General features: G+C 34.1%; 4 protein-coding genes across 6 annotated transcripts; 2 read left to right on the top strand and 2 right to left on the bottom strand.

Moving 5' to 3' along the window:
- The first annotated feature begins 232 nt into the window (after positions 1-232).
- LOC120767233 (dnaJ homolog shv) lies at positions 233-1,857 on the top strand. The gene is made up of 3 exons (XM_040093062.1): positions 233-1,188; positions 1,254-1,464; positions 1,582-1,857. Exons 1-3 carry the CDS (start codon positions 388-390, stop codon positions 1,635-1,637), a joined length of 1,068 nt encoding a protein of 355 aa, XP_039948996.1. The 5' UTR covers positions 233-387; the 3' UTR covers positions 1,638-1,857.
- A 139-nt stretch (positions 1,858-1,996) lies between these two features.
- LOC120767231 lies at positions 1,997-5,739 on the top strand. 3 transcript variants are annotated; one of them, XM_040093060.1, is made up of 9 exons: positions 1,997-2,324; positions 2,390-2,499; positions 3,038-3,175; positions 3,229-3,408; positions 3,483-3,676; positions 3,738-3,829; positions 3,933-4,349; positions 4,413-4,575; positions 4,675-5,149. In XM_040093060.1, the coding sequence occupies exons 2-9, from the start codon at positions 2,473-2,475 to the stop codon at positions 5,057-5,059; spliced, it is 1,596 nt and encodes a 531-aa protein (XP_039948994.1). In that variant the 5' UTR covers positions 1,997-2,324; positions 2,390-2,472; the 3' UTR covers positions 5,060-5,149. The 3 variants fall into 3 exon arrangements, with proteins under 3 accessions (XP_039948994.1, XP_039948992.1, XP_039948993.1); XM_040093058.1 differs by having other exon boundaries at positions 2,002-2,324; positions 4,688-5,739; XM_040093059.1 differs by having other exon boundaries at positions 2,003-2,324; positions 4,041-4,349; positions 4,688-5,739.
- Positions 5,740-5,836: 97 nt separating this feature from the next.
- On the bottom strand, positions 5,837-15,611 carry LOC120767232 (NF-kappa-B inhibitor cactus-like). The gene is made up of 6 exons (XM_040093061.1): positions 14,865-15,611; positions 14,332-14,509; positions 14,023-14,233; positions 7,063-7,151; positions 6,719-6,976; positions 5,837-6,306 (listed from the first exon to the last, which is right to left on the bottom strand). The coding sequence occupies exons 1-6, from the start codon at positions 15,533-15,535 to the stop codon at positions 6,247-6,249; spliced, it is 1,467 nt and encodes a 488-aa protein (XP_039948995.1). The 5' UTR covers positions 15,536-15,611; the 3' UTR covers positions 5,837-6,246.
- A 2,186-nt stretch (positions 15,612-17,797) lies between these two features.
- On the bottom strand, positions 17,798-23,531 carry LOC120769690 (NF-kappa-B inhibitor cactus-like). The gene is made up of 5 exons (XM_040096816.1): positions 22,223-23,531; positions 21,932-22,109; positions 21,633-21,813; positions 18,504-18,592; positions 17,798-18,433 (listed from the first exon to the last, which is right to left on the bottom strand). Exons 1-5 carry the CDS (start codon positions 22,939-22,941, stop codon positions 18,176-18,178), a joined length of 1,425 nt encoding a protein of 474 aa, XP_039952750.1. The 5' UTR covers positions 22,942-23,531; the 3' UTR covers positions 17,798-18,175.
- Positions 23,532-24,724: the final 1,193 nt, after the last annotated feature.

Raw genomic sequence — 24,724 nt, 5'->3', positions numbered from 1 at the left:
TATTTCTATTAAAAATACTTATGCTAGGCGTAAGCCGGTTTTTTGCTATAATGTAAGAATTAATTCGAAATCGAGTTTTATTTTTTACTGATGTACATTATATTTTTTAATGTTTTTGTAATCAATAAAGAATATCGTGAATAGCATATTTTAATCAGTTATTCAATTTACGATATTAAATTCGATACTGGTAGCATCTCTACGTTTTTGACAGCAGAGTGGTAACCAATCAGCGCTAACCACGAACACGCACACAAAAGTATTGTTAGTGTATCAATATAATTCGCACATTTGCCAGCAAAGTTCGAAGATAAGAATTAAATCAAATCTTATAAATTATGAAAATAAATAACTACATTAAATAAGTGAGTACTAAAAATTACAACGATGAGAACTTTAGCCTTTATCTTGCTGGTGCAAATTGCATTTTGCCTGTTAAGTGTCGCCTTTGCGGGTCGAGATTTCTACAAAATTCTTAATGTAAAAAAGTCGGCCTCAACAAATGAAATTAAAAAAGCATACAGAAAACTTGCAAAAGAACTGCATCCAGACAAAAACAAGGATGATCCCTCAGCTTCAGAGAAATTTCAAGATTTGGGTGCGGCATATGAAGTACTATCCGATCCGGACAAAAGAAAAACATATGATCGATGTGGCGAGGAATGTCTTAAAAAAGATGGGATGATGGATCATGGAGCCGACCCTTTCGCCAGTTTCTTTGGTGATTTTGGTTTTCACTTTGGTAACGGTGATCCACATGAACATCAAACTGCTCGCGGAGCCAATATTGTAATGAACTTATATGTGACTTTGGAAGAGTTGTATTCTGGCAACTTTGTAGAAATTGTTAGAAACAAGCCGGTGCTAAAACCGGCTACCGGTACACGTAAGTGTAACTGCCGTCAAGAAATGGTAACTCGTAATTTGGGTCCCGGACGATTCCAAATGATACAGCAAACGGTTTGTGATGAATGTCCAAACGTTAAACTTGTCAATGAGGAGCGTACATTAGAAGTTGAAGTTGAAGCAGGTATGGTAGATGGACAAGAAACACGTTTTGTTGCCGAAGGTGAGCCCCACTTGGATGGTGAGCCCGGTGATCTTATAATTAAAATTATGCAAACTCCGCATAAGAGTTTCCAAAGAAAAGGCGATGATTTGTACACAAACGTTACAATAAGTTTACAGGTAGGTTTGCAATTATATTGACCCATCCATTTACATAATTTATAATAAATGTTTCTTTAATTAAGGATGCACTTATTGGATTTACTATGAACATCACACATTTGGATGGACACGCTGTGAGCATTACTCGAGAAAAAATAACGTGGCCAGGTGCACGGATTCGTAAGAAGGGTGAAGGTATGCCAAATTATGAAAATAATAATTTGCAAGGCAATCTTTATATTACATTCGATGTGGAGTTTCCAAAAAAGGAGTTGACCGATGCCGAAAAAGAAGGTAGGTGTTTTAAAAATAACATTTCTTCGAAATTAAAGGGCGTATAAAATTTAAAATTTTGTACGTCTACCTAATATACATACATATGTTCATATATACATAAATACTTTTTTTTAGATCTTAAAAAAATACTTGATCAGGCGTCCATTAACAGGGTGTACAACGGGCTGTGAAATTAATTCACTGATAATTTTTAGTTATTTAAAGAATTTCTTGTCTAAAATTTTTTTAGACAAGTGAACTAGTAATATTTAAATTGTAACATACATATATTTTGAACTTTAAAATTAAGTTATTTTTTACCGTCGGGTTAAATAGATTCAATTGAAATAATTAAATTAAATTTTAAGTTATTACAAAATACCAAATGATGCTACATGCGACGAAATATAACATTTTTGTTTAAATGGTTGTTTTAATAATATAAACGGTAAGTAAAAGAAAATGCAATCTTCTACATATAATTTTTATCTACACATTTAATTATGCTCCTAAATGTATGCTTGCGATGGTAGTAAATATAAAAAATTGTATCTGGAAAATTAATTTACAAGATAACTCGGTGTATACATATCTACGTATTTAAACGTCAACATTAAATGCAACACGGTTTCCGGCAGAAAAGAAACAAAGTGCAGGATAGGGGAGATTTTGTAATGTTAGCAACACTGTCGCCAACAACGAATACCTATACACTTACAGGGCAAAAGGAAAAGGATAATCGAATTTCGAACAACCAGTATCTAGAACATGAAAGCACGTCTTGTGGTGCAAACGCGTTGTGACTTAATGTAACCGGGGAAAATGTTCGATATATTTATTTAAGTGCGATTTTATTTTTGAAATGGTTCACTAGTGGAGTGAGTTATATTACATTTGAAAAGTTTCCAAAATTACTTAAAATTGTTTTTTTTACAATATGTAGCTGAACGGTTTATCCATACCGTTAGTTGAAAAACTTCAACCATTTCATATTTTCTGCCAAAATTTGTGAAGTGATTCTTATGAATGTCGCGTAAATATTTTAATATAGAGGTAAGTGATATATGTATACATACATACATACATATATGAATCAATACATAGAGTATTTATATACGTATGTAAATATGGACAATTGAAATTATAGCATCTCAAACTGTGAGATAATAAAATAGACATATGTATATTCCACCTTTTCCTCTACATTTTCACACTACAGCAAGCTCTGTTATTAGTTTATTATTTCTGGCAGCGGCGCCCTCCACTAAGCTATCGATTTTCTCTTGTTTTTCAACCGTCAGTGACCTAAAAATTACTGACAACCGGCTCAGCATTGTGTACATATGTACGTAACGATGTTACATTATCATTTCCATATACATACATATGTACATATGCCGTATGTGTCAAAAACAGAGAAACATTAAAACTGAATTCAATCTGTGGGAAATAGTTTTGGAATAATCCTTACTTTTTACTAACTGAAGGTGTCCTCACCACTTTACGAGTAAAATAACATAATGCTTTCAGCTTAGTTGTAGTTAGTTGTATTAAGCTATGGACTAATTGCTAATCCACACTTTTCTTGCAGATAACTTTAATTTATTTTTTACTGCTTATACCATGGCCTCAAACACAAATAATAAAGTTACTTTGCTCCAAAGATAGCAGTCGCTTAGTACGCAAAATAGTGCGTTCAAAGTGGACACCCATATTGGATAAATATTCGGTGAGTACATTTAGAACCATATGAACACGGTTGCTGAGATTATCTACTTTTAGGCGAAATTACCATTAGAATGTCCGTTACATCCGCTGCGCGATGTTTTTGCTCCATGCCAAGATGCCAAAAAACGAGACCGACCAACCCAGTGGACATGTCGCCTGTGTGGTAAAAGCTTCTATCAAGAAAGATTTTTGGATTTACACTTTGAGACGCGTCACAAAAGTATCATTAATGAGGTTTGGAAAACAGCTAGAGCCTTCATATGTATATATGAATATCGTTGTTTACATAATTACATTCCTATAATTAGGCCGAGGATGCTGTCTGCTTGGCCGATTTTTGTGATATAATGCGATGCGAGGTATTCCAAACAGAGGAGTCATCCAGCTTGACCACCAGCGACCAGCATGTCGTCACTGATATCGAAGTTTGGGGCGATTCTCTGGGTCAGAATTCGGCATTAGCTAAAGCGAATACGCCATATTTGAGTTTAATACCTCTAAGGTAAAATTAATAAATTGTTTTCAAAATTATGAGTATTAAAAGTTTTATTTTTACCTCGTAGAACTTCATCTATAGGCGGTACACGAGCGTCTAAAGTACAAACTCGTCAATTATGTCAAGACAAAATTGGTCAGAATAAATTTAAGGACACGGGTAAGTTATAGTGCATACATACATATGTATATGTATGTAGATCCTACACTCAATTGGTAACCCATCCGAAATCCCTATCAAACTTCCTGTCCAAAAAACATAGTCGAAAATATAATTATTGCTGAAAAGAGCAAGAAGACGACCACCATCATTGCCAATGAACCAATAAAAAATATGAAAAAGGGACATGCTGACGGTGAACATTCAACAGGAAGTTCTACATCTGCGGATCACAACAAGGCTGCCAATACACAACCGCCACCACACCCTCGAAGCCAGAAAGCCAAAAAGAAAGGATCAAAGGTACAAGAAGATCACAATGAGGCAGATGAAGGAAGTCCAAATCAACCTGACAATAGCAGCAAGCCCAAAAACGAGAATGGAAACATGCAGAAGACACGCTCCAGTTGCAAGGCCGAGGAACTTAACAAACTGAAATTGCAATGCGAGTTTTTAGTTCGCAGTTGCATCTCTGGCCTTCTGCTGACTATGACGGATCAGATGTTTAAAGAAATGGAAGGTTGTCTAAATTATTTATTAATCTATAGTGCATGATATAATATTTCTATAACATCTATTACAGAGGAAATGAATAGAGCTGTTTGTTGGTATTTATCATGCGAACGCTATTGGGAGGATGGTCCGCTTGAGTCCCGCACATTTCCTTGGGGGTTGACGTTAATACTCATCTTCGTTTTATCGACTGGAGTATGCTTTTGCTACTACATTATTTGGATATTATTTGAGTAAGTAATTAATGCGTCTACTCACATCACCGACGACAAGTGATGTAGTTTTAAGTCAAGCAACACACTATTCTTGAATGCTTTTTGATTAAGCAAAAGTTGTCTATTTCAGTTCCGAAGAGACGACAATCAATGCAAATCAGCACGATTACATGTACCAACGGTATCAGCAATCAGGCGCAATAAAACACCCGCACCAACAGCAGCAGCAGCAGCACCAGGCAATGACCTCTACCGGTATGTACAGTGGCATGCGGCAAAACGTGGCTCAGCCATACTATTACCAACAGTCGGTCCACGAATTATACCCCGAACCACTTCAATACGATTATCGCCACAGTCCAAGACGATACAGGACCGAGGCCCATACTCAGAGCACTTCAACGGTGGCCGACATGGCTGGGACACCACACCATCGACATGCACCGACGCAGAGTCACGTTTACCAACAGGACATTTTAGACCGACGCGACTATACAAGTAGACCTATTGCCACAACAGCGGTTACAACTGTAGGTGGCAAGACGATGAACAGTTCCGGCGGTGCACCAAAGTCCGCGAGCACTGCAGGTCTGGGGACATCCGGTGTCACAGCGTTGGATAGCGAACCGAGCATGGGTGTGGCTGCGGGAGGAGGACGGCATTACAATACCCACCCACGGCCGTTAACCTCTCATCATCGGAATAGCGGCGCCTCTCAGCATTCACTACGCGCTTCATCATCTATTCAAGAATTTATGCAGAATGACATAGGCCAAAATGAGCATTACATCTATGTTACGTATCCGCCAGATCTAAAAAAACGTTATTTTGATAAATACGAATAAATACTGGAACGTCCACATATGCAGCTGATCGCCATTATTTATTGGCTTTGGATAGATCGGATGCACTTGGCAGATGCTTAAGGGCAGTACATAGTAAAATGAAATATTTAAATATAAAATAATACACTCACATACATAAACGCCATCGCATCGATATATACATATATATATTATGTATATGCTCGAAACTCTCTCGGGGCTTGAAAGCATTCTCAAAGCATCGAAATGTCATAATTATTCATTAATGAAGTAAATATTTCTAAATAAATTTCCAAAAACAAAACGAACAAATAAGAATTGTGTATGCATACATACTACATGTAGAGAATGCGGCTTACATTTTGAGGTGTCACTATTTCATGACCAACCATGACCCAACTTCAACTTCCTAACCTCAAAGGAGAATCAAGAAACTCGAAGTTTGAATCAGTTTCTTCCCAAAAGTATAGATTAAAACCATTTCAGTTTTCGATTGTTGCGTTAGCAACATATACATACATACATATATTATTATTTTATTGTTTTAGGTCCCTTTATATGAAGATATTGGTTGTTTTTCATATGTTTTACTATATAGTAAATACTTAGTCACAGTCATGTCACAGTTATTGTAAAATACGTACATGAAAATTATAATAATTTATACATTAATTAGAAGAATATCGAGATTTTATAAACCAATTCTTTAACTACTTAACGGTAAAGATATGCTTATAATTTTCTAAATTTCGTTCGGCATTTATGAATTCGTATCCTTATATTGTTAATAAACTTAAGTACATCGAGTGTATTTAGGTACTCTCTTAAACGAAAAGAACACGCCAAACAAGGCGGTTCTTTGTTTTTACATGACTGCCATGACATTGCCTCCGAAGTATCCCGGCTCGACGAATCTTTCATAGTTCTGAAAATAAAAATAAAATAAACTCCAACGTAACAACTGAAAATCAGCAAATCAAAAATGAAAAACTAAGCCAAAGAAATCAAACGTAACTAAAGAAATTATTTAAAAATAAACTTTTGTTTTGTCACTTCAAAAGTATTTGAATTTACATACATATATACAATTCCAGTTAGATATATTTATTTATTTTTTTTATGTTTTTACTTTTTTTTATAAAAATATAATTAGTTTTGAATCTAGTTCTGATTATTTTTTTATTTGGTTTCTACGCATTACAAACGATGTAGGAAACTGAACACAAATTTGATTGTGTATCTCTTCTTGTAACTTATTTAAGTTGATCTGATCAATTATTCGGATCTTCATTCATCTTGCATTGGCTATCACCTTTCATTTAGGATTTCTATCTCACCTTAGATTCTTCAAAATCCGATTCGTCGTCGCTGCTTTCATATTCGCTTTCCGGTGGTGATAATGGCTCTGCGCCATATTTTTCTAAACTGCTTTGCATTTGTGACCTCTTCAGAATGCATGTTAGTTGATATGCAGTCAGCCGTCCGAAAGTGGTTGTTTCCAAATTCGGCTTACAATCATCCAGGAGGAAATTGAATAACTCCTCATTACCCTTTTCAATGGAAATATGTAGAGGTGTGTATCCACCTTTTCCTTCCTGCAAACAAATAAATATATATGTATGTATATTAGAAAATGATTCCATATGGAATTATGTATATGTATGTCTTATAAAAGTCTTACTCTGGCATTGATGTCCGCTCCAGACTGTACTAAAGTTTTTAATATTTGTAAATGGCCTCCTTCGGCAGCCAAATGAACACAATATTCGCCTAAAAGCAACAAAATAGATATATTCAATATTTAATATACTATAAGATAGCAGTCGATGCAAAACAAATGAAGTTCGAAATATTTCCACATTATACATAACAGTCATTTTATTTCAATACTTTCTCAACATGTCGCACAGAGTGTAATCCAGTTTGATAAAAAAAAATTAGGTATAAATAAATGATCAGGAGGATGAGACGAGTTGGATGCCGAGTGGCTGTCCGTTCGACCGTTTGTGCAAGCGATAACTTGAGTAGCCTAAGGAGATAGGTACGGCATGTAAGATATCAAGTGACCATAAAGTATTGGATGTACTGAAGTTTAATGCCGAAAGTGTGAAATTGGTTTACGAATTACCCCGATATTCATATATTGCAAATAATGGTTTTCGTTATTCTAGCAAATTTTAAACCAAAAATACAATTTAAGTATGTATTTGTTATATACTATGTAGTTTTATATATGTAATAAACATATGTACACACATCTGTTTATAATATATATGTACATACATATACCTGTAACATATGCATACATATGTATATGCGTATGTAGACTTTTGGTTTCGGCGCTTTCTTCTTCTTCTTAATTCGCGTAGACACCGCTTACGCGATTATAGCCGAGTTAACAACAGCGCGCCAGTCGTTTCTTCTTTTCGCTACATGGCGCCAATTGGTCCTTCCAACGGAGTGGAGGTCTTCCTCTTCCTCTGCTTCCCCCGGCGGGTCCTGCGTCGAATACTTTCAGAGCTGTTTTCATCCATCCGGACAACATGACCTAGCCAGCGTAGCCGCTGTCTTTTAATTCGCTGAACTATGTCAATGTCGTCGTATATCTCGTACAGCTCATCGTTCCATCGAATGCGATATTCGCCGTGGCCAATGCGCAAAGGACCATAAATCTTTCGCAGAATTTTTCTTTCGAAAACTCGTAACGTCGACTCATCGGTTGTTGTCATCGCCCAAGCCTCTGCACCATATAGCAGGACGGGAATTATGAGCGACTTATAGAGTTTAGCTTTTGTTCGTCGAGAGAGGACTTTACTTTTCAATTGCCTACTCAGTCCGAAGTAGCACCTGTTGGCAAGAGCAATCCTGCGTTGGATTTCCAGGCTGACATTGTTGGTGGTGTTAATGCTGGTTCCTAAATAGACGAAATTATCTACAACTTCAAAGTTATGACTGTCAACAGTGACGTGATAGCCAAGTCGCGAGTGCGACGACTGTTTGTTTGATGACAGGAGATATTTCGTTTTGCCCTCGTTCACTGCCAGACCCATTTTCTGTGCTTCCTTGTCCAGCCTGGAGAAAGCGGAACTAACGGCGCGGGTGTTGAGGCCGATGATATCAATATCATCGGCATACGACAGCAGCTGTACACTCTTATAGAAGATGGTACCTTCTCTATTTAGTTCTGCAGCTCGAACTATTTTCTCCAGAAGCAGGTTGAAGAAGTCGCAGGATAGGGAGTCGCCTTGTCTGAAACCTCGTTTGGTATCGAACGGCTCGGAAAGGTCCTTGACGATCCTGACGGAGCTTTTGGTGTTACTCAACGTCAGTTTACACAGCCGTATTAGTTTTGCGGGGATACCAAATTCAGACATCGCGGCATAAAGGTAGCTCCTTTTCGTGCTGTCGAAAGCAGCTTTCGGTTTCGGCGCTTTGCGCACCAAAAAACATCATACTTAATTTATGAATGAATGTTGTGAGATTGGTAACCTTCTTTTTTTAAACCGCTGATACAATAAGTGTGGGTGCAGACGTGAAATCATTTGTTGCTCATTAAAGGCAACTGAATCGGGCAAAATGCGATACCCGGCAACTAAATCCTTCGTGTGTGAACAAAGTAACAAATTAAGCTCTTAGCTCAGGACTGCGTACTTAGTCGTGCTTTTAAGCTCTCATTTTGACTATGAAATAATCTAAACAAAATGCCAACGGTATTTCAAGCCAGAAACAAGTATTTCATATGTACATTCATAAATTCAATTTACTTTTATACTTATACTTATATACATATGTACATATGTATGTTCATACAGAAGTCATACGACGGAACTGAGACTTCTCTACACCAACTAACCCACACAGTAAAGACATATATATATGTACATTCATATAAACATGATAGCAGTGAACCATGGCAATCGAGCGATGACGCCGAACAAACGTGCCCGTGCACTTATGGGCCGCTTATGTGTGCGTTCAGAAAAAACCCGAGAAATTCCCATAATAAAGTACACAAGTAAGCAACAATACTTTTACATACAGAAATGTGAGTTAAGTTCGTAAAAGCTAAAATTAACAAAGCCAAAAACAAAACAATAATGCTAATAATCGTTATATGACAACGATAGTAACCCAGTAGGAATCCGAATGAGTACGATAGTATGAAGTGTTCGTCCTCAAGGCGGTTTTCTACTGGGCAAGTGGTAGCCGAATCGATCTAGTATAAAAAAAGCTGTCAAAAGCACTAGAATAATACACAAAGTACATACATACATATGTATTTAATGGACAAGATCAACAGGCATTGGTAAGCTCGGAAATTACTTTGCAGCGATTAGAGCCGAACTAGCATTCTTAACAATGAATTTCTTCCTACAAATTCCAAGTGATTGAAAGAAAACATCAAAAATAAATCTTATATTGCTTTGAATACGTAAATTCATATGTATGTATGTAAGTATGTAAACAGCTCTCCTTATCCTACCTACAGTATCGCCTGCAAGTTTCGAGAAACATGCGGTTTTCGTATAATTTATAATTACAATATTGATAATATTATGTTTATATGTTTGTATGTGTACCAATTAGTCAAAATTGTAATATTGCCATAAATATTACTCATCAAAAACATTTGAATGGTTTGATGTAGATTCATGTGAATCGTCGGAGCATGTCGGGAAACTGAAGTTCAAGTAAATCTCCGAGAAAATGAATGGACTGTGAATTACCAACCACAAACGTACTTATAATAAGCAGAAACAATTTTGCATTGAAGATAAGAGATACGAGTGAGTAAGCTGTCACCGCCAAGTTTTAGATCTTTTTGAATTCCCCAATACGTAACATACGCATGAATATACACTTGTATGTACACACTTGTACGATAGGGTTTTTCAATGAAATAACATTTTTCCAATGGCCCCTACAATCTTGATAAGAATTAGTTAACAACAAGAAGCATGAAGCTTTACTCATTCGGAAAACAATTTCAATATAAGCACAAATATGTTTGCAGTTACCTGCCATAAATCATAGTTAATTTCATTAACTACTATGAGGTTGAAACTAGTTGCAAGGTAGTTAAGAAGTAGTTTATTTCTGCAGGGTATTTAAGACAGCGCAAACACTAACTAAAGGCGGGTTTTCCGCCTATTTGGAAGGAAGGAAATACAAAAGCATTTGACACTTAACAATGTAACTCTATTCGCACGGTGAATTGGTGACTGCTTTCAGTTATGTGACGATTGTAGCGAAACTGTAATAAAAACATAAAAACGCTTGCGCAAAGCAGGTGAAATAACAGAAAACCCCAGCGACAACTTTCAACGAAATGCCGCTATAAAAAACCTCAAAACGAATAAAACCAAATAAGACAAGACGAAGAAACCGATAATGGTCGAAAGTAATCTGAGAAAGTAACACGTGCACCAATAAAACAGTTAAACGATACTACATAAGTGAAAAATTACTTTGATTTCTTTCAGAGAGTTCAAGAGATTTAGCATAAAAATAACCTAAACTTACTCGAAATGCACATAGTTTAGTAACTTCACTAGTTACTTAGATCCTATCTAAGAAGTTTACTTCCGTAGCCAATGCCAATGTCGATGCCTTCAATTTTAAATTTGAAGGTTTGAATATATACTCTGAAAATCTGTGAAAATTTTACATTGTTTAATGTTAATTTTTCATAGGCCCTCATTGCTGAATTGATTAAAGCCTCCATAGCTGGCATTTTGTACGCTTGGTATAAACAGATAGAGTAAAACCTGTTCGTGACACCCAAATCATGTGAAACGCAACCGAATAAAAGAGTTTTCGGAGACTCTCTAGCAAGCAGATGGCCGGTGATGTAAACGCTAGTCAGTGGTAAAATAAAAATGCACAGATCAATTTTTATTTTGTATACAGTAATTATGTAACCAAAATTCAATAATTCTTTCAGTTATTTATGTATACACAGGCATACATATACGGATTCACTTTAAATATTACATTCTGTTGTTTTCGTATCTAATCAATGCACATTCAAGCCCGATTCACAAGTAATCTTAACAACAATATTGAAATGCGGTAAAACACTTCAACGGTTACAAATAAGGCAGCGGTAAGCACGAAAGCATAAAACGATTTATCAGTGGGTATTTTCCAAAGTGAACACAACCAATTTACAAAAAGATTTTGGACACATATCGGACAGCTTTTATGACAGATGATAATAATACAACGAGCATTACCAATACGTCTATGATAAATATAACTAACGGACAGGGATTTCGAAAGGCTGATAACCACCTTTGAAAAGACTTTTCGACAGAAAAACAGAAAAGTTAATTTTATATCCTTTTGCGGGGTATCCTGTGATACCCTAAATACCAAAACACAAGACATGATTCCGTTATATGTTTTACGTAGTGTGTATATACAAACGTATATGTATGTACATACATATGTACATCCAAAGTTTGTTGCTTTTAACGTCAGCTTTCGAAAGTTTAACTTCTTCAGCCATATTTCAGTCATTTGTTAGTCTCGCTTCATTTTCGCTGCTCTTCTGTACAATCGGTTGTTTGGAATTTTGCCCTAATCATGCTGTTGCCATTTGCTTTTGTTATTTGGTGTTGGGGAAAACCCCAAAATATTTTATATTTAGCAGCGTATCAAACGCGGCGACTGCAATGAGCTTTGATTTCATTGTGGTCAAAATACTAACCAATGGGGATACGAGTTTATATTACATGTGTTCATCATACATAATGTAATGAATGTAGATAAACATGCTAACAGCATTAGACATCACTAAGCTGTAATTACATACAAATGTAAGTACAAACAAAGCTTTGGGTTCTTCCGATTGAGGGGAAAGTTTCTAGAAAACGAAGAAAGTCCACCCCGAGCGCATTAAATAACAAGGGGATGTGCGTTGAATCAAGCATTACCAGACACCTGTTGACTGCCTCAAGTCAAGTAGAAAAAGCATATGCACATTGTAAAATAACCTCACTTTCAATATCTTACAAAAAAAATCAAAGTACGTGAATTATTATAGAGAAGTCATGCAAATAATATACTCTTGGTGTACAAATATTTTCCTTGAAACGTTCACGCAATTTTACATTTTGAACATATAATATCTCTGTATATAATTTTACGAATGAGGTAGTTTCTCGAAATATACGAAGAATTTTGTGTGTCAGCCAATTTGACGTCTGTGCAAAGAACGCGAAAAATATACATATGTACATACATAAATAAACAAGAAACACACTTTCGTTTAGCTTGCGGCGTTTAGGTCGGTCTGTTTTACTCGCCTTTTACTACATTTGTTCTTCAAAAAACGGCATATAATACAACGATGTGAACTACATCCTATGCACATATGTACATACATACATGTGTATTGCGTTAAGATTTAAGATGCAAAGTAAATCAATTTATTTAACAGTCAAATTGGGCTTTTTAATTTTTTTTCAATATTTGTATGGCTAAAATATTATTTTTGTGTATAAAAACTTCAGTTTTTTTATTAACAATATGTTTATAAAACCGTTCCTCTGACGACATATTCATATATTGCTTCTAGGGACAATAGCAACAATCATACTAAAAATGTAAGAAAACAATTTATGTATGAATATACATACATACTTATGTACATATGAATAAATATATAGAGCAATGTACCTTGTATCCTCACTGAAGGCATGCGCTATTTATAGCTCCACTTGACCGATCAATACATTAACGGTATTATTGGTGCAGATATACTATACATACATATACACATAAATGTGTATAATGTAACAGGTTTACCTAAAACAAGCTAATACCTGAGTCAACCAAATATTTAATCCATACACACATACATACAAACTTACATAACTTAGTCAGTTTATTTTGGTTTCTCATACCGGAGTTGGCACAATTATTTACAACCTTTGCAAAAACTTTGCGACTGAGGGGCGCAAAAATTAAAATTTTCCTTTGGAAAAACTTTTATTGACGTCAGTACTTTCGGCATGCGCCAAAAATCTATCGTGTTCTGAAATGCCGTATTGGACATACAAATTATATATTATATGTATGTATATATATGTATGTATTCTACTGAATAAAAGATTAAGAAATTTGTATACCTTAAATGTATGTGCATATTTATGTAATTATATTCTGAATATACATATGTACATAAATTCATATAAACGTGTAAGTAAATGAAATTATGTACATACATATGCTTACGTAAATTTTGTTCAAGGCAATGGCTTCCACGGCTGTTTAATTTTATATCACATAATATGCACATACACACATGAACATAGCGAAATATTACGTCTATAAATAAAAATATCTATATACGCTGAGAATTCCTTATTTTCGTTACCGTTATGTTGTCTTCGCGCTTGTCTAGCCGAGAAACAGAGACAGTCGCCAATTTTTATATTTTTGGAAAGGCTTTTTTTTTTAATCAAGCAAATAGTCGCACTAAAATAATTTGCCTTTCATACGGAAATATTTATTTGAATTCATTGTATATATCATATATTCTCACTAAACGACTATATTTAATTATCTTTAGGAACCATATGATAGTCAAAAAGAGATTCAAAATTCGAAAACAAAAGTTAAATAAATAACTTACCGTTGTAATTGCGAATTTCTAAACCAGTGGGTAAAGATGCATAACTAAGTGAAGAAACTCGCTTATCATTGGATCTGTAACCAAACTGGCGGTGAGCTTCATTGATCTCTGAAGCACTAAATGGAACAGTTAAAGCATTCACACATTGTTCATCGCCAGACATACAAGCAATATGTAAGGCTGTGTTTCCGTTGTTGTCGCGTATGGTTGGCTGCAAATACAGAATAGAGCCCATATTTACTAAACCATATACTTGATTGACTATTAATATTATAAACGTATACTAACTTTTCCATAGATCAAACATACCTTGGCGCCAGCTAGCAATAGCATGCGCATAATTTTTCTCTGTTTTGTTAGCGCAGCTAGATGTAAGGGAGTTTGTCCATAATCGTTTTTTATGTCCAACAGACAAGGATGTATAGCGAGGCGGAAAAGAGCAGCTACCACATTGTCGTATCCCGATATGCAAGCCAAATGAAGATAACTGAATAAAAAATCATTTTAAGAATACATGAAAACAGTGATATTTTATTTAAAAGATTTAAAAATTAAATTTTAATTTTAACCCAATTGAGTAATAATGACTTAAATTCATAAATACGAAACATTAACATAATTTAACAAAACTTGTTATTGGCGGGGAGACATAGAAAGGGTTATCGCAGACAATTACTCCCGGTACGGGAGCACAGGTAAGCACAGTGCTCTGAAAATTTTGTTTGCAGATTTTTTTTAACAATTGATGGATTAGGGACTCGCATCCTATATCCCCCCGCGTTTCTTTCAACGGCCGTGATTATGGGAAAATAAAGCTTGTATACTTTATATTTAGAACTTACGTGTCTCCTTCGTCATTTTGTTGGTAGTATTGTTCCCATGCTGGCAATTTATTGAGGAGTTCAGCCGATGCCTTTGTTGGTTTCGCTTGTTCAGGGTCCACGGCAGTATCTTTGCAAGACGCGCCCAAGTCATTTATTGTGCCGTGTTGTAAACTAAGATTAGAAAAGCGTTCTGAAATGTGAGCATCGACATCTTGCTTTGTTTTCATTTTATTATCTTGTGAACTTGTAAATTCAGATGCACTTGTTTGGTTTACTTGTGGTCGCGATCGTGTATTGGGCTGTACAATGGCATGAGGAGGCTCAGTGTCGGCATGTAAATCGTTGGACTCACATTCTTCTTCCTCAATGCAGCCCGAATCAACAATACATAATTCCTCAGCAGCTTTTTCACAATGTTCGCCAATATTAGCAAAATTCCCATCTCGGTGTACTGATTTATCGATATTGGGATTTTGGGCATTCAAATTGTTACCAATGTTTTCAGCAGAACTTTGTTTACATTCTTCATCTTCTTGGAAGAAAGAGTTTTGTGGTCCTGAAAGAAACCCCGAATCCGTTCCGTGTGCCAAATCGAAGTCTACATTTCCTAATAACTCCTTCTTTTGACAACTTTCTTCATCGGTGTTCTTATTTCCACTTTTAAATTCCGCTGTATTTTTATTCGACATTTTATAGTTTTATTTTAATATAATTGGCAATATAAAAATTCACTGAAACTATTTTTATTGTTATTTACTCTTTTAAAAATATTGTTCATTCACAAATACTTATGTATATCAAACAGTTTACTTCTTTTAATAACAAGAAAATTCATTGCTTTCTATCAAATAATTCTAAAAATATAGAAATTAAACTTCAATTAGTATTCTACATATATTTGAAGAAACTTATTTTGAGCTCTATATTAAAAACATTTTTTCAAACAACATAAAACACTTAATTTCAAGGTTATAACTCAAGTTTTTTTAAAGCACTGTAAGTTATAGGGATGTTAAAGATCTTTCCGTAAACGAAAAAATAATGAAAAAAAACATTCCAATATTATGTCAAGATATGATCTTTCCATTAGTCGGGAGTTAAATATCGTTGAGACAAAATATGTATATCTCCAAAAGTTTCACCAATTGTTCGAAAGAATTCGTATTGGAATGAAAATCGAATTCATTATTTCCTAACACACAGTTTAAAAGGATCACTTTAAAATCAATGAATAATTTTTTTTAGTCATGAGCAAAGTTTAAAATAAGATGACTAGTACTTTGAGTGTATTTCACTGATCTTTAATCACTTTAGAATTTCAATATAGGAACTATTCAAATCATGTTTTTATGTTGCTTATTTATTTTTATGTGCGAAATGCTTTTATATATGTACATATATTTGTACAAATTTCGAATTCTTCATATGAACATTTTTTCACTTCTCCAATTCGCGTTTTATTCAATGTTTTTATTTTCCATCGACGGCTGTTTTATTCATTTTTATGCTAAAATGCTTAGGTACGTTAGAATCACAAATCACTTTAAGTGTTGCCTTGAATTTATTATTCTTTGGTCAAACAAATATACGCTTTCTTTTATGTATTTAATAAGTGTACGTAATGCTTGCGCTTAAATTATTTAATTTTTTACTCTTGCTGCCAACCTCACTCTAACACAATATGTGTTGATTAATTCGCTTTCTCGTTAAAACTGGCGAAAATGACAACATTGCCTGTTGCTTGGTCGCCATTTTGATTTAATCTAGTACATAATGCTCTACTACAAATTGTGATGAAAAGTTCCGATTAGTATTGCCAGTTCTAATTTTTACATCTGAAGGTTGCTTAATTTTAAATAAAATTATTTATATTGTATTAAAAAGATTAGTATACTGTACATATGTGAATGGAATGCTTTCATTTTTGTTATTCGTTATTCTACAAGGTTTCTTTTGAACACTTTTATCTACATATTTGTATTGAAAGTTATCGAAGTGTCGAAATTAATTGGCATAATTTGATCGGTAAGTACATGAATCTATAAACATTTAACTATTTATGGAAACAATCAAAGCACAAATATGTCATAAATTACTGCAACGTATTTACTGCGAAATATTTTGTACGTGGACTTTTGAATTCAAACTTATGATCAGCTGCTGACATTACCCTATTCCAATCCACGTCAGTTAATCCTTTTAGTCTTCAAAATTAGACATCGAAGTTTGAAGCCAAGTGTTATACCAAGCAGTTGTAGCCATACAAATGATGAAAAGTTCAAATATCATATACATACATAATTGGGATTTACGATGTGACTCGAGTCAGATAGACGCTTGGCGAAGTTTCGCCCCGTAATGGTTAGATTCTTGATATTTGTGCGATAACAGGAATGACTCAAGCAAAGAGATACTACGTTAATGCTTACCGGAATCGGCAATATTAGACCAAAAGTCTCAAGTCCCGATATATGTATGTATATTATACATATAAGCTCCCGTAATATCCAGAGCTCAATTGTACTAGGGTTGGGAGGGTTGTATGGTCCTAAACTATTCAATCTATAAATATTATTAAAACCAATTGGCACTCAAGTTAAATCTAAATTTTTACAGAAGCTGGTGGCATAAGGGGTAGCTTGAAAAAAATATTACTAGATATAACTTTCATTTATCGCAGAAACAAATAACACCACGAATGCTCTGCATAGTTATTTTACTAATAGGTAATAACTTGTACGCCCATATCATTAAATAATACCGCAGATGTATTCACAAAATCTCAGATTTAGTTTGCTAAATTAAAAATGTTTCCAGTATTCTCTCCCGACCAGTAAATAATGTACTGTATTTCTTAGTTCAATTTAATTTGTCAGTCAGATTATATAATCGGTAAATATACGCCATATAAAATATTAGAGAAATTTAGTGTTATAAATAACCAATGTGAGTCGTATTACAGTTATTGCTCCAGTACATGTCTTTATTTTTCGTATGTACATTTTAATTCACGACGGTGGTTGCATAGAACACAAATCAAAAAATGAAGTTGTGAGCATTAACCACTTGACACAAACACATTTATTCAAAAGGGACTACCCATTGTATTAACAAATTACCACTCAATCGACTAGAAAATAACAACATACATATATTGAACGAATTAAAATCAAATTTTCTTGCACTAATAATATTTTTATGATCACATCAATGTACATATGTATGTATGTATGTATGTATGTATGAAAGTATGTGTCTGTATATTTTATTTTAATTGCTCTATTAAAACATAGAGCTTTTGAAGGAGTAGAAAAGGCAGTTATTTATTTTTATTCATCGTCACTGCTCTCCTCTTCAGTGCTCTCATCTTCATCTGGCAGGGGTAGTTGTTTTGCGCCATGCTTTTCTAAAATAAGTTGCATTTGTGACCTCTTGCAAATACATGCCAATTGATATGCAGTTCGTCGACCGAAAGTTGTTGCTTCCAAGTTCAGTTTGGGCTTGCAATAATTTAGTAAGAAGTTTAATAGCTCCTCATTGTTCCTTTCGACAGAAATATGTAGTGGTGTGTATCCACCTTTTCCTTCCTGCACAAATTAATAAACATGTATTAGAATTTATGATTTCATTAGATTACAAGCATTATAAAAATCTTACTCTGACATTGATATTTGCTCCAGATTGCACCAATGATCTTAGTATTTGAAGATTACCCCTTTCAGCAGCTAAATGAACACAATATTCGCCTAAAAGAGAGACAAAGAAAATAAATAACAGTTTGTACAAAATAATATGCACGGTCTAAAACATAGATATGTGTATTATAAATATATCAAGTATAAGTGTGAAAATTGCTATTTCTATGATAAATAATCTAAGAACATGAAAAATGTTTTGATAAAACATATTACCACTTTTATAATTATGTTTTGATTTGAAGTATATCAACAGTAATCATTCACACATATGTACATAATCGAGTACTACATTGCTGATTGCTCTAATAATGACAACTAAGCAATGACGCTAAACGAATGTACATAGTACATACATATATAAATATTTGCTCGACGACCCACATGATTGCGTTTAGAAAAACCCGGCAAATTCCCATAATGTTGTACACAAGAAATCAACAGTGCCTTTGTATATAAGAATGGCGGTTAAGCTAGTCAAAGCGTTAAAATTAACCAAAGGGAACACAAGGCAATATCGGCAATAAAGACAACAGTCATCGTCATATGACGACGATACCATAACAGCTTAGCAAAGAATGCAATGGTGAACATTTTTACATTGTAGTTCTCATCTCCTGTAGATAATCTGCAAAATCTAATGATCCTTCAATAGGAACAAAAACGCTGGAACCGGAAAAATATATGCATAGCATGTTCAATGTACATGTGTGGATTATACCATACATATGGTGTTAGATTTTTAAAAATTATGCCTGAATAACTTTTATTCTAATAACTTCCTTATAATATAATAAGTATTTCTCATACTAAAACATAAAACAGTAATTGGTGTTAATGTGAAACATACATTCGGAAATGCCAGGTCTAGCATTATAATCGACAATGTGAATAGTCCGTAAATCCACACCCTTGGCATATTCATGAAGATCGACAAATCAATCAAAAGTTCAATGTAACCCCATTGTGGTTACGCGATATTTACATATGTATATCCGACGTAATTACTGCCTGCGAGCGAGTGGGTCGTTTTGCAGTTTACTTCTATTAATTAACTGTACAAATTAGGGTTTTTCATAAAATAAAAAAAAAAAAAAAACAACTGTACAAAAAAAATTTAAGGCACAATTGTGGAATGTCCAGAGTACAAAGCTACTTGTCGAATGCTTTTTATTAGGAGGTGCAGTTTTTGCTCGCTCAACGATTGCAAATAAAACATGGTTTTACCGGCTATTCACTACGAATGAAAATAAATAAAAGGTTTGTCACTCAACAATGCAGCGACTGTGACGATTGTGGAGAAAACTTTTAAATGGCATACACACTTGCGTATAAAGCAAGTGAAATAACAGAAAACCCCAGTCATGGCTATCCAAATAGTAGAAGTGATGACGAGTCGAAGCCGTGCTGAAAAACTAGCGCGTGCGCTTAAAAAAAGCTTAAACGCAATTGTGTAAATAATTTTTGGCCAATGATCAATGCGCATTACTCCCATTAAATATTTCACATGTTCCATGCATGTCACTCGTTTATACATACACATGTAAATATGTATGTACTTATGTATGAATATAGTGTAAATTACTTTAATACACACGAATGATCAAAAAAAGTGAAATGCAGTAAAAAGGAAACTTTTTAATCAAATTTTTGTAAAAAGCTGTCTAATTGTCGGTTAACCTTACTAAGGTTTTGTACGCTTGGTTTAAATTTGTTAAAACCCGTTCATACCAGCCCAATTCAAATACAACACATTTGCACCAAGCTGACTGAATGGCGAATAGATAACCAACCAAATGCGAACACAAGTCAGTGGCATCGCAACCACGCATATATCAAATATTTTTAAATTGGGTTTTTTCTTCACACATCATGATGTGGATAAACCAAACCGAACTTGAAATTACTTCATTTTCAAAGTAACATCTGTGTATACAATACAACCAAAACATTGAAGCAGCAAACAACAGATATTATTATAATAAATAATCGGAGAAAATCCAGAGTAAGAGGAAATTTTTACTCTTTGGTGTCAAATGAACAAGTCTTGCAAACGGAAAATTACGGAAGAATTTTGAACTGAATTCTTGATCGTGTGCATGTAAGCATATATTTTCAGTAAAGTCCACGTGTAATTTCCCCAAGCGCGTACATCCATTATCGTATTTCAAACTTCAAATATATAATGTAGTATACGTATGAATTTGCGGTTATTTTGCAGAAGTGCATGCACACTCCAAACACATCTAGACGTATGTATGTACATACAGACATACATGCGCATACATTTTGCTCTGCTTTTGCAGAAACGTTTTGTGCCGATTTTCGTGTTGATCGCATTGTTGTCGTTTGAGTTGTTGTTGGGGAAAACCCCGACAGATTATACTTAGCAAGATCGTATGGGCGATGACTACAATGCTTTGGCAAAATACCTGCATAACCAAAGCCATGAATGCTTGTTTTCATAACCGATTTTGTACACATGTGTATACTTAAATTCAAATATAACACCCAATATTCTTTTCTTCCTTGGTATATGTACATACATATAATATTTTGAACTTTGTCGTCTTTGTAGTCCTACGATTTGTTGTCATTAAATTAATGTAGGAGAGATATAAAATCATATACATACATATATCTTTTCTCAATAAGAAATATCCTAATATATCTACATACATATGTATACAGTGATATGTTCGCATAGATGCAAACCTACGTGCATACAATATTCTTCATTAATTTGCGCAATAACGTTTTGTTTTCCTTGAATATACTTACATACATATGTATGCTGATATTTGCGTACACGTATGTACATTTGAATCTATATATTATAATTACAGACATGGTGGCTATAAATAATAAAATAACCATTTCTGAACGTCTGTATCATTGGCTAGCCGAAAGGCCGGGCATGTTTGAGTGAATAGTCCAAATATTTTAAATTTGGCAACAAAACTGTTTTATAAATAACATAAGGAAAATGTGAGATAAAAAAATAAATACAGATGACTTTTATTTAGTCATAAATTTAAATGAATTTGAGGATAAATATGTTTGTAATTATACGATTAAGGATTCTACATACCGTCATAATTTCTGATTTCAAAATTGTTGACAAGTTTACTCTGTGCGAATCCGAATAGTTGACATGCAGCATTGATCTCTGGGGCGCTAAATGGTGTTGTTAAAGCAATAAGACTTTGTTCATCTCCATTTTCACAAGCAATATGCAATGGTGTATTTCCATCACAATCTCGTATATTCGGCTATAAATATAAAGAATTAAGTCTGCTTATTTAGTCAATAAAAATATATATATTTTATTAAACAGTTATTTGATTATCATAATTTATTTATGCATTATATTAGTTGGTTTTTACATACCTCGGCGCCAGCAAGTAATAGCATACGCATTATGGTTTTATGGCTGTAAAGCGATGCCAAGTGCAGTGGGGTTTGTTCATAATCATTTTTTATGTTCAGAAGGCTTTGTTCCATAGCCAATGGGATAAGGGCAGCTACTAAATTTTCTTGCCCCGATATGCATGCCAAATGAAGGTAACTGCAAAGAAAATAATAATACATTGACCAAAATTAATTACTAGTTTTACTAAACATTTCGAATCATATAGAATTCTAGTTAAAATTTTTTTAAATATCCAAAAAATTTCTTACGTGTCTCCATCATCATTTTGTTGAAAAATTTGTTCCACTACAGACTGTTTGGACAATCCCAACGATTTATTTGATATTGCTGTTGATTGAATGGTTGGAATTCTATCAGCAGCATTTAAATTATTTGCAGTTCCACTTTCTAAACTTAGGTTGCAAAATCTTTCCGATATATGACTATCTACATCATGTTTGAGTCTCATTTCTTCACTTAAATTCGAATTTTTAGTTGCAGCGGTTGCAGACAGTGGTTTCCTATGCAGTGTTTGTTTGGTAGTTAAGTGGCGGTCGGATTTGGTACCTGAATCGTTGAACTCTTCGTATTCTTCTTCTATGCAACCCGAATCAACAACAAATATATTCTCTTGAATTTTATCGTGGGGTTGGGAAATTCCAGTAATGTTTTTAACGTGATGTTCTGTTGTAATAATATTTGATTTTGATTTATTGAAGTCGTTTGCATCGTTTCCATCGGAGCTATATTTTGCTTCCTCCTGCTCTTCTTGAAAAGAGCTTTGAGGACCAGACAAAAATCCCGAATCTATCCCTTGGGATTGATCTTCAATATCAATGTTTTTGGAAAATTCCTTTTTTTCTGGAATGTGTTTATTATCTGCGTTAGCTGCTAAAATGGATGAACCACTTGTACCACTTCCATCCGTAATATTTGTATTTTCGTTATCACTCGTTATACACTTCACTGCTGGGTTTGACTTCGACATTTTGCAGTGCTAAATAGGTATTTCCCGTATTAAATGATTTCACATAAATTTATTTATTTTAAAAAATTGTTCTTGTTTATAATCTTATACGATTATGTATATTTTAAATTGGGTTCATTACTTTACACATCAAAGAAAAAACTTGTTACTTGTTATCGTACTTATAAAAAAAAACTGTATGTGAGATTAGCCGAAAAGCTTTGTTCCGATATAAGTCCTGTTGTAAGTTCTTTCACATTTATATAAAATTGTTTGAGTGATGTGTCGAAACAAAATTCCGTTATAAGTTCTTCTTAAGCACATAAACTTCACAACCACACTCACTTATCACATTTGCAGACGAGAATGATCTATCATTCTTGATTTACAGGTATATTTTTACTGCGTATAATAAATGTTTGTACAGCCGATGGAAACTATTCGAAATGCACGGAACGCACGGAATGCACTTAATATTTCAATTATTTTTGAATGATTATTAAATTGCAAACACGTCTTCTTCGTCAGCAAAATTGTTTATGAATGTGCTTTAGCCACTTGAAATTTTAATTATATCACTCGGGTTTTACCTTTGTACATCTTTCCGAGTTGTTCAGAAATACCTCAAATCAACATATAGTTGCCACCTTTTAACTTTCAGAAAAGCACCAAAAAAGATGTTTTATGACAAAAATGCACGTACATTCTTTTAATTAAGTAAAGTTTCTTTAAAAGAGCTTGTGCTAAATGCACAAGGAAAAAATATATATACATATATTGTGCAAATTGTATGTTACTCACTATCTATGAGTTAAAATCACTGTAAAGGAGACTGGGCTTTTTTGGGGTTTCAATTTGCAAAAAGACTTAAGATGGCAACTATGCTTAAACATATCACACTCACCTATCGTCCGTTTAAAATTGAGACAGCAATAGTACCAAGGCGAATTCATGATTTACGTCAGTGTTGCCAACACTCAAACAGAAAATCTTTTTGTATTATATTAATATTCCTTATTATAGATATACATTATCTGGTTAAACGCTAAACCAAACCCTTATCGGAAACATGTGAAAAATGGTTTTCTCGATATCTGACTCATGTGTTCACAATCCAAGTTTTGTGAACTGTTTTCCCCACACATTCACAATAATCAAACGTAGGTACGGCGACCGTCGATCAGTTTGAGCCATCATCCAGTCAAACTACCTGCGGTTAAAAATAATGTTAACCAGATATTCTTAAAATGGCCCTAAATATGATATATAATTCTCTCTATTTTCTATTGGTTATTTCTCTGCTCCCTTTTACCAACAAATTTACAAGTGAAAGCAAAAAAATTATCAAGTTAAACTGAAGCAAAAGAGTATGTGAATACCTCATTAAAGTGGCTGTTTGCATACTTTAGCTAACTATTGTGAATGGTTCAAATGACAAATGAAATTAAAAATGTCTTTTTGTTCTTTTATATTTATTTATTAGAAAATCAAAATAAATGGTTACAGTATCGTTTTGCTCCACTAAGGAAGAATTATAACACTATTGCGCACGTGTCAAAAGATAAGTATGTATGTATGTATGTTAGCGCAGGGCTGTTCCACAAATGCTGCCCGTTTATTTGCGTATCTGGTATAGTTTGTTCGATTCGCTGGAGAGTAATGCTTGGCTCTGTTGACTTTAAATCAAGACTTTTGATAAAGCAAACTTTCATACTAGAGTCTGCAATAACTACAATTATTTATTCATAAAAATTCGTTCGGAACGGGGTTTAAACGCCTTGAATGATTTTATATAAAAGATGCG

This window comes from Bactrocera tryoni, chromosome 2 (genome assembly GCF_016617805.1).
Source record: "Bactrocera tryoni isolate S06 chromosome 2, CSIRO_BtryS06_freeze2, whole genome shotgun sequence".
Lineage (NCBI taxonomy): Eukaryota > Metazoa > Arthropoda > Insecta > Diptera > Tephritidae > Bactrocera > Bactrocera tryoni.
Note: the sequence above shows the minus strand (reverse complement) of the source record. Positions and strands in the feature narration are given on the sequence as shown.

Coding starts and splice junctions, on each gene's coding strand:
- LOC120767232 (XM_040093061.1), bottom strand. CDS start 15,535: ATGTCGAATAAAAATACAGCGGAATTTAAAAGTGGAAATAAGAACACC. Junction 7,152..14,022: donor AGAAATTCGCAATTACAACG/GTAAGTTATTTA, acceptor TGTTGCTTTTAG/GCGAATATTGTGTTCATTTG. Junction 6,307..6,718: donor CGGATTTTGAAGAATCTAAG/GTGAGATAGAAA, acceptor TTTTATTTTCAG/AACTATGAAAGATTCGTCGA.
- LOC120767233 (XM_040093062.1), top strand. CDS start 388: ATGAGAACTTTAGCCTTTATCTTGCTGGTGCAAATTGCATTTTGCCTG. Junction 1,189..1,253: donor ACGTTACAATAAGTTTACAG/GTAGGTTTGCAA, acceptor TCTTTAATTAAG/GATGCACTTATTGGATTTAC. Junction 1,465..1,581: donor GACCGATGCCGAAAAAGAAG/GTAGGTGTTTTA, acceptor ACTTTTTTTTAG/ATCTTAAAAAAATACTTGAT.
- LOC120767231 (XM_040093058.1), top strand. CDS start 2,473: ATGTCGCGTAAATATTTTAATATAGAG. Junction 3,409..3,482: donor ACAAAAGTATCATTAATGAG/GTTTGGAAAACA, acceptor TCCTATAATTAG/GCCGAGGATGCTGTCTGCTT. Junction 3,677..3,737: donor TTGAGTTTAATACCTCTAAG/GTAAAATTAATA, acceptor TTTACCTCGTAG/AACTTCATCTATAGGCGGTA.
- LOC120769690 (XM_040096816.1), bottom strand. CDS start 22,941: ATGTCGAAGTCAAACCCAGCAGTGAAGTGTATAACGAGTGATAACGAA. Junction 21,814..21,931: donor TATTACTTGCTGGCGCCGAG/GTATGTAAAAAC, acceptor TTATATTTATAG/CCGAATATACGAGATTGTGA. Junction 18,434..18,503: donor GAGCAAATATCAATGTCAGA/GTAAGATTTTTA, acceptor TAATTTGTGCAG/GAAGGAAAAGGTGGATACAC.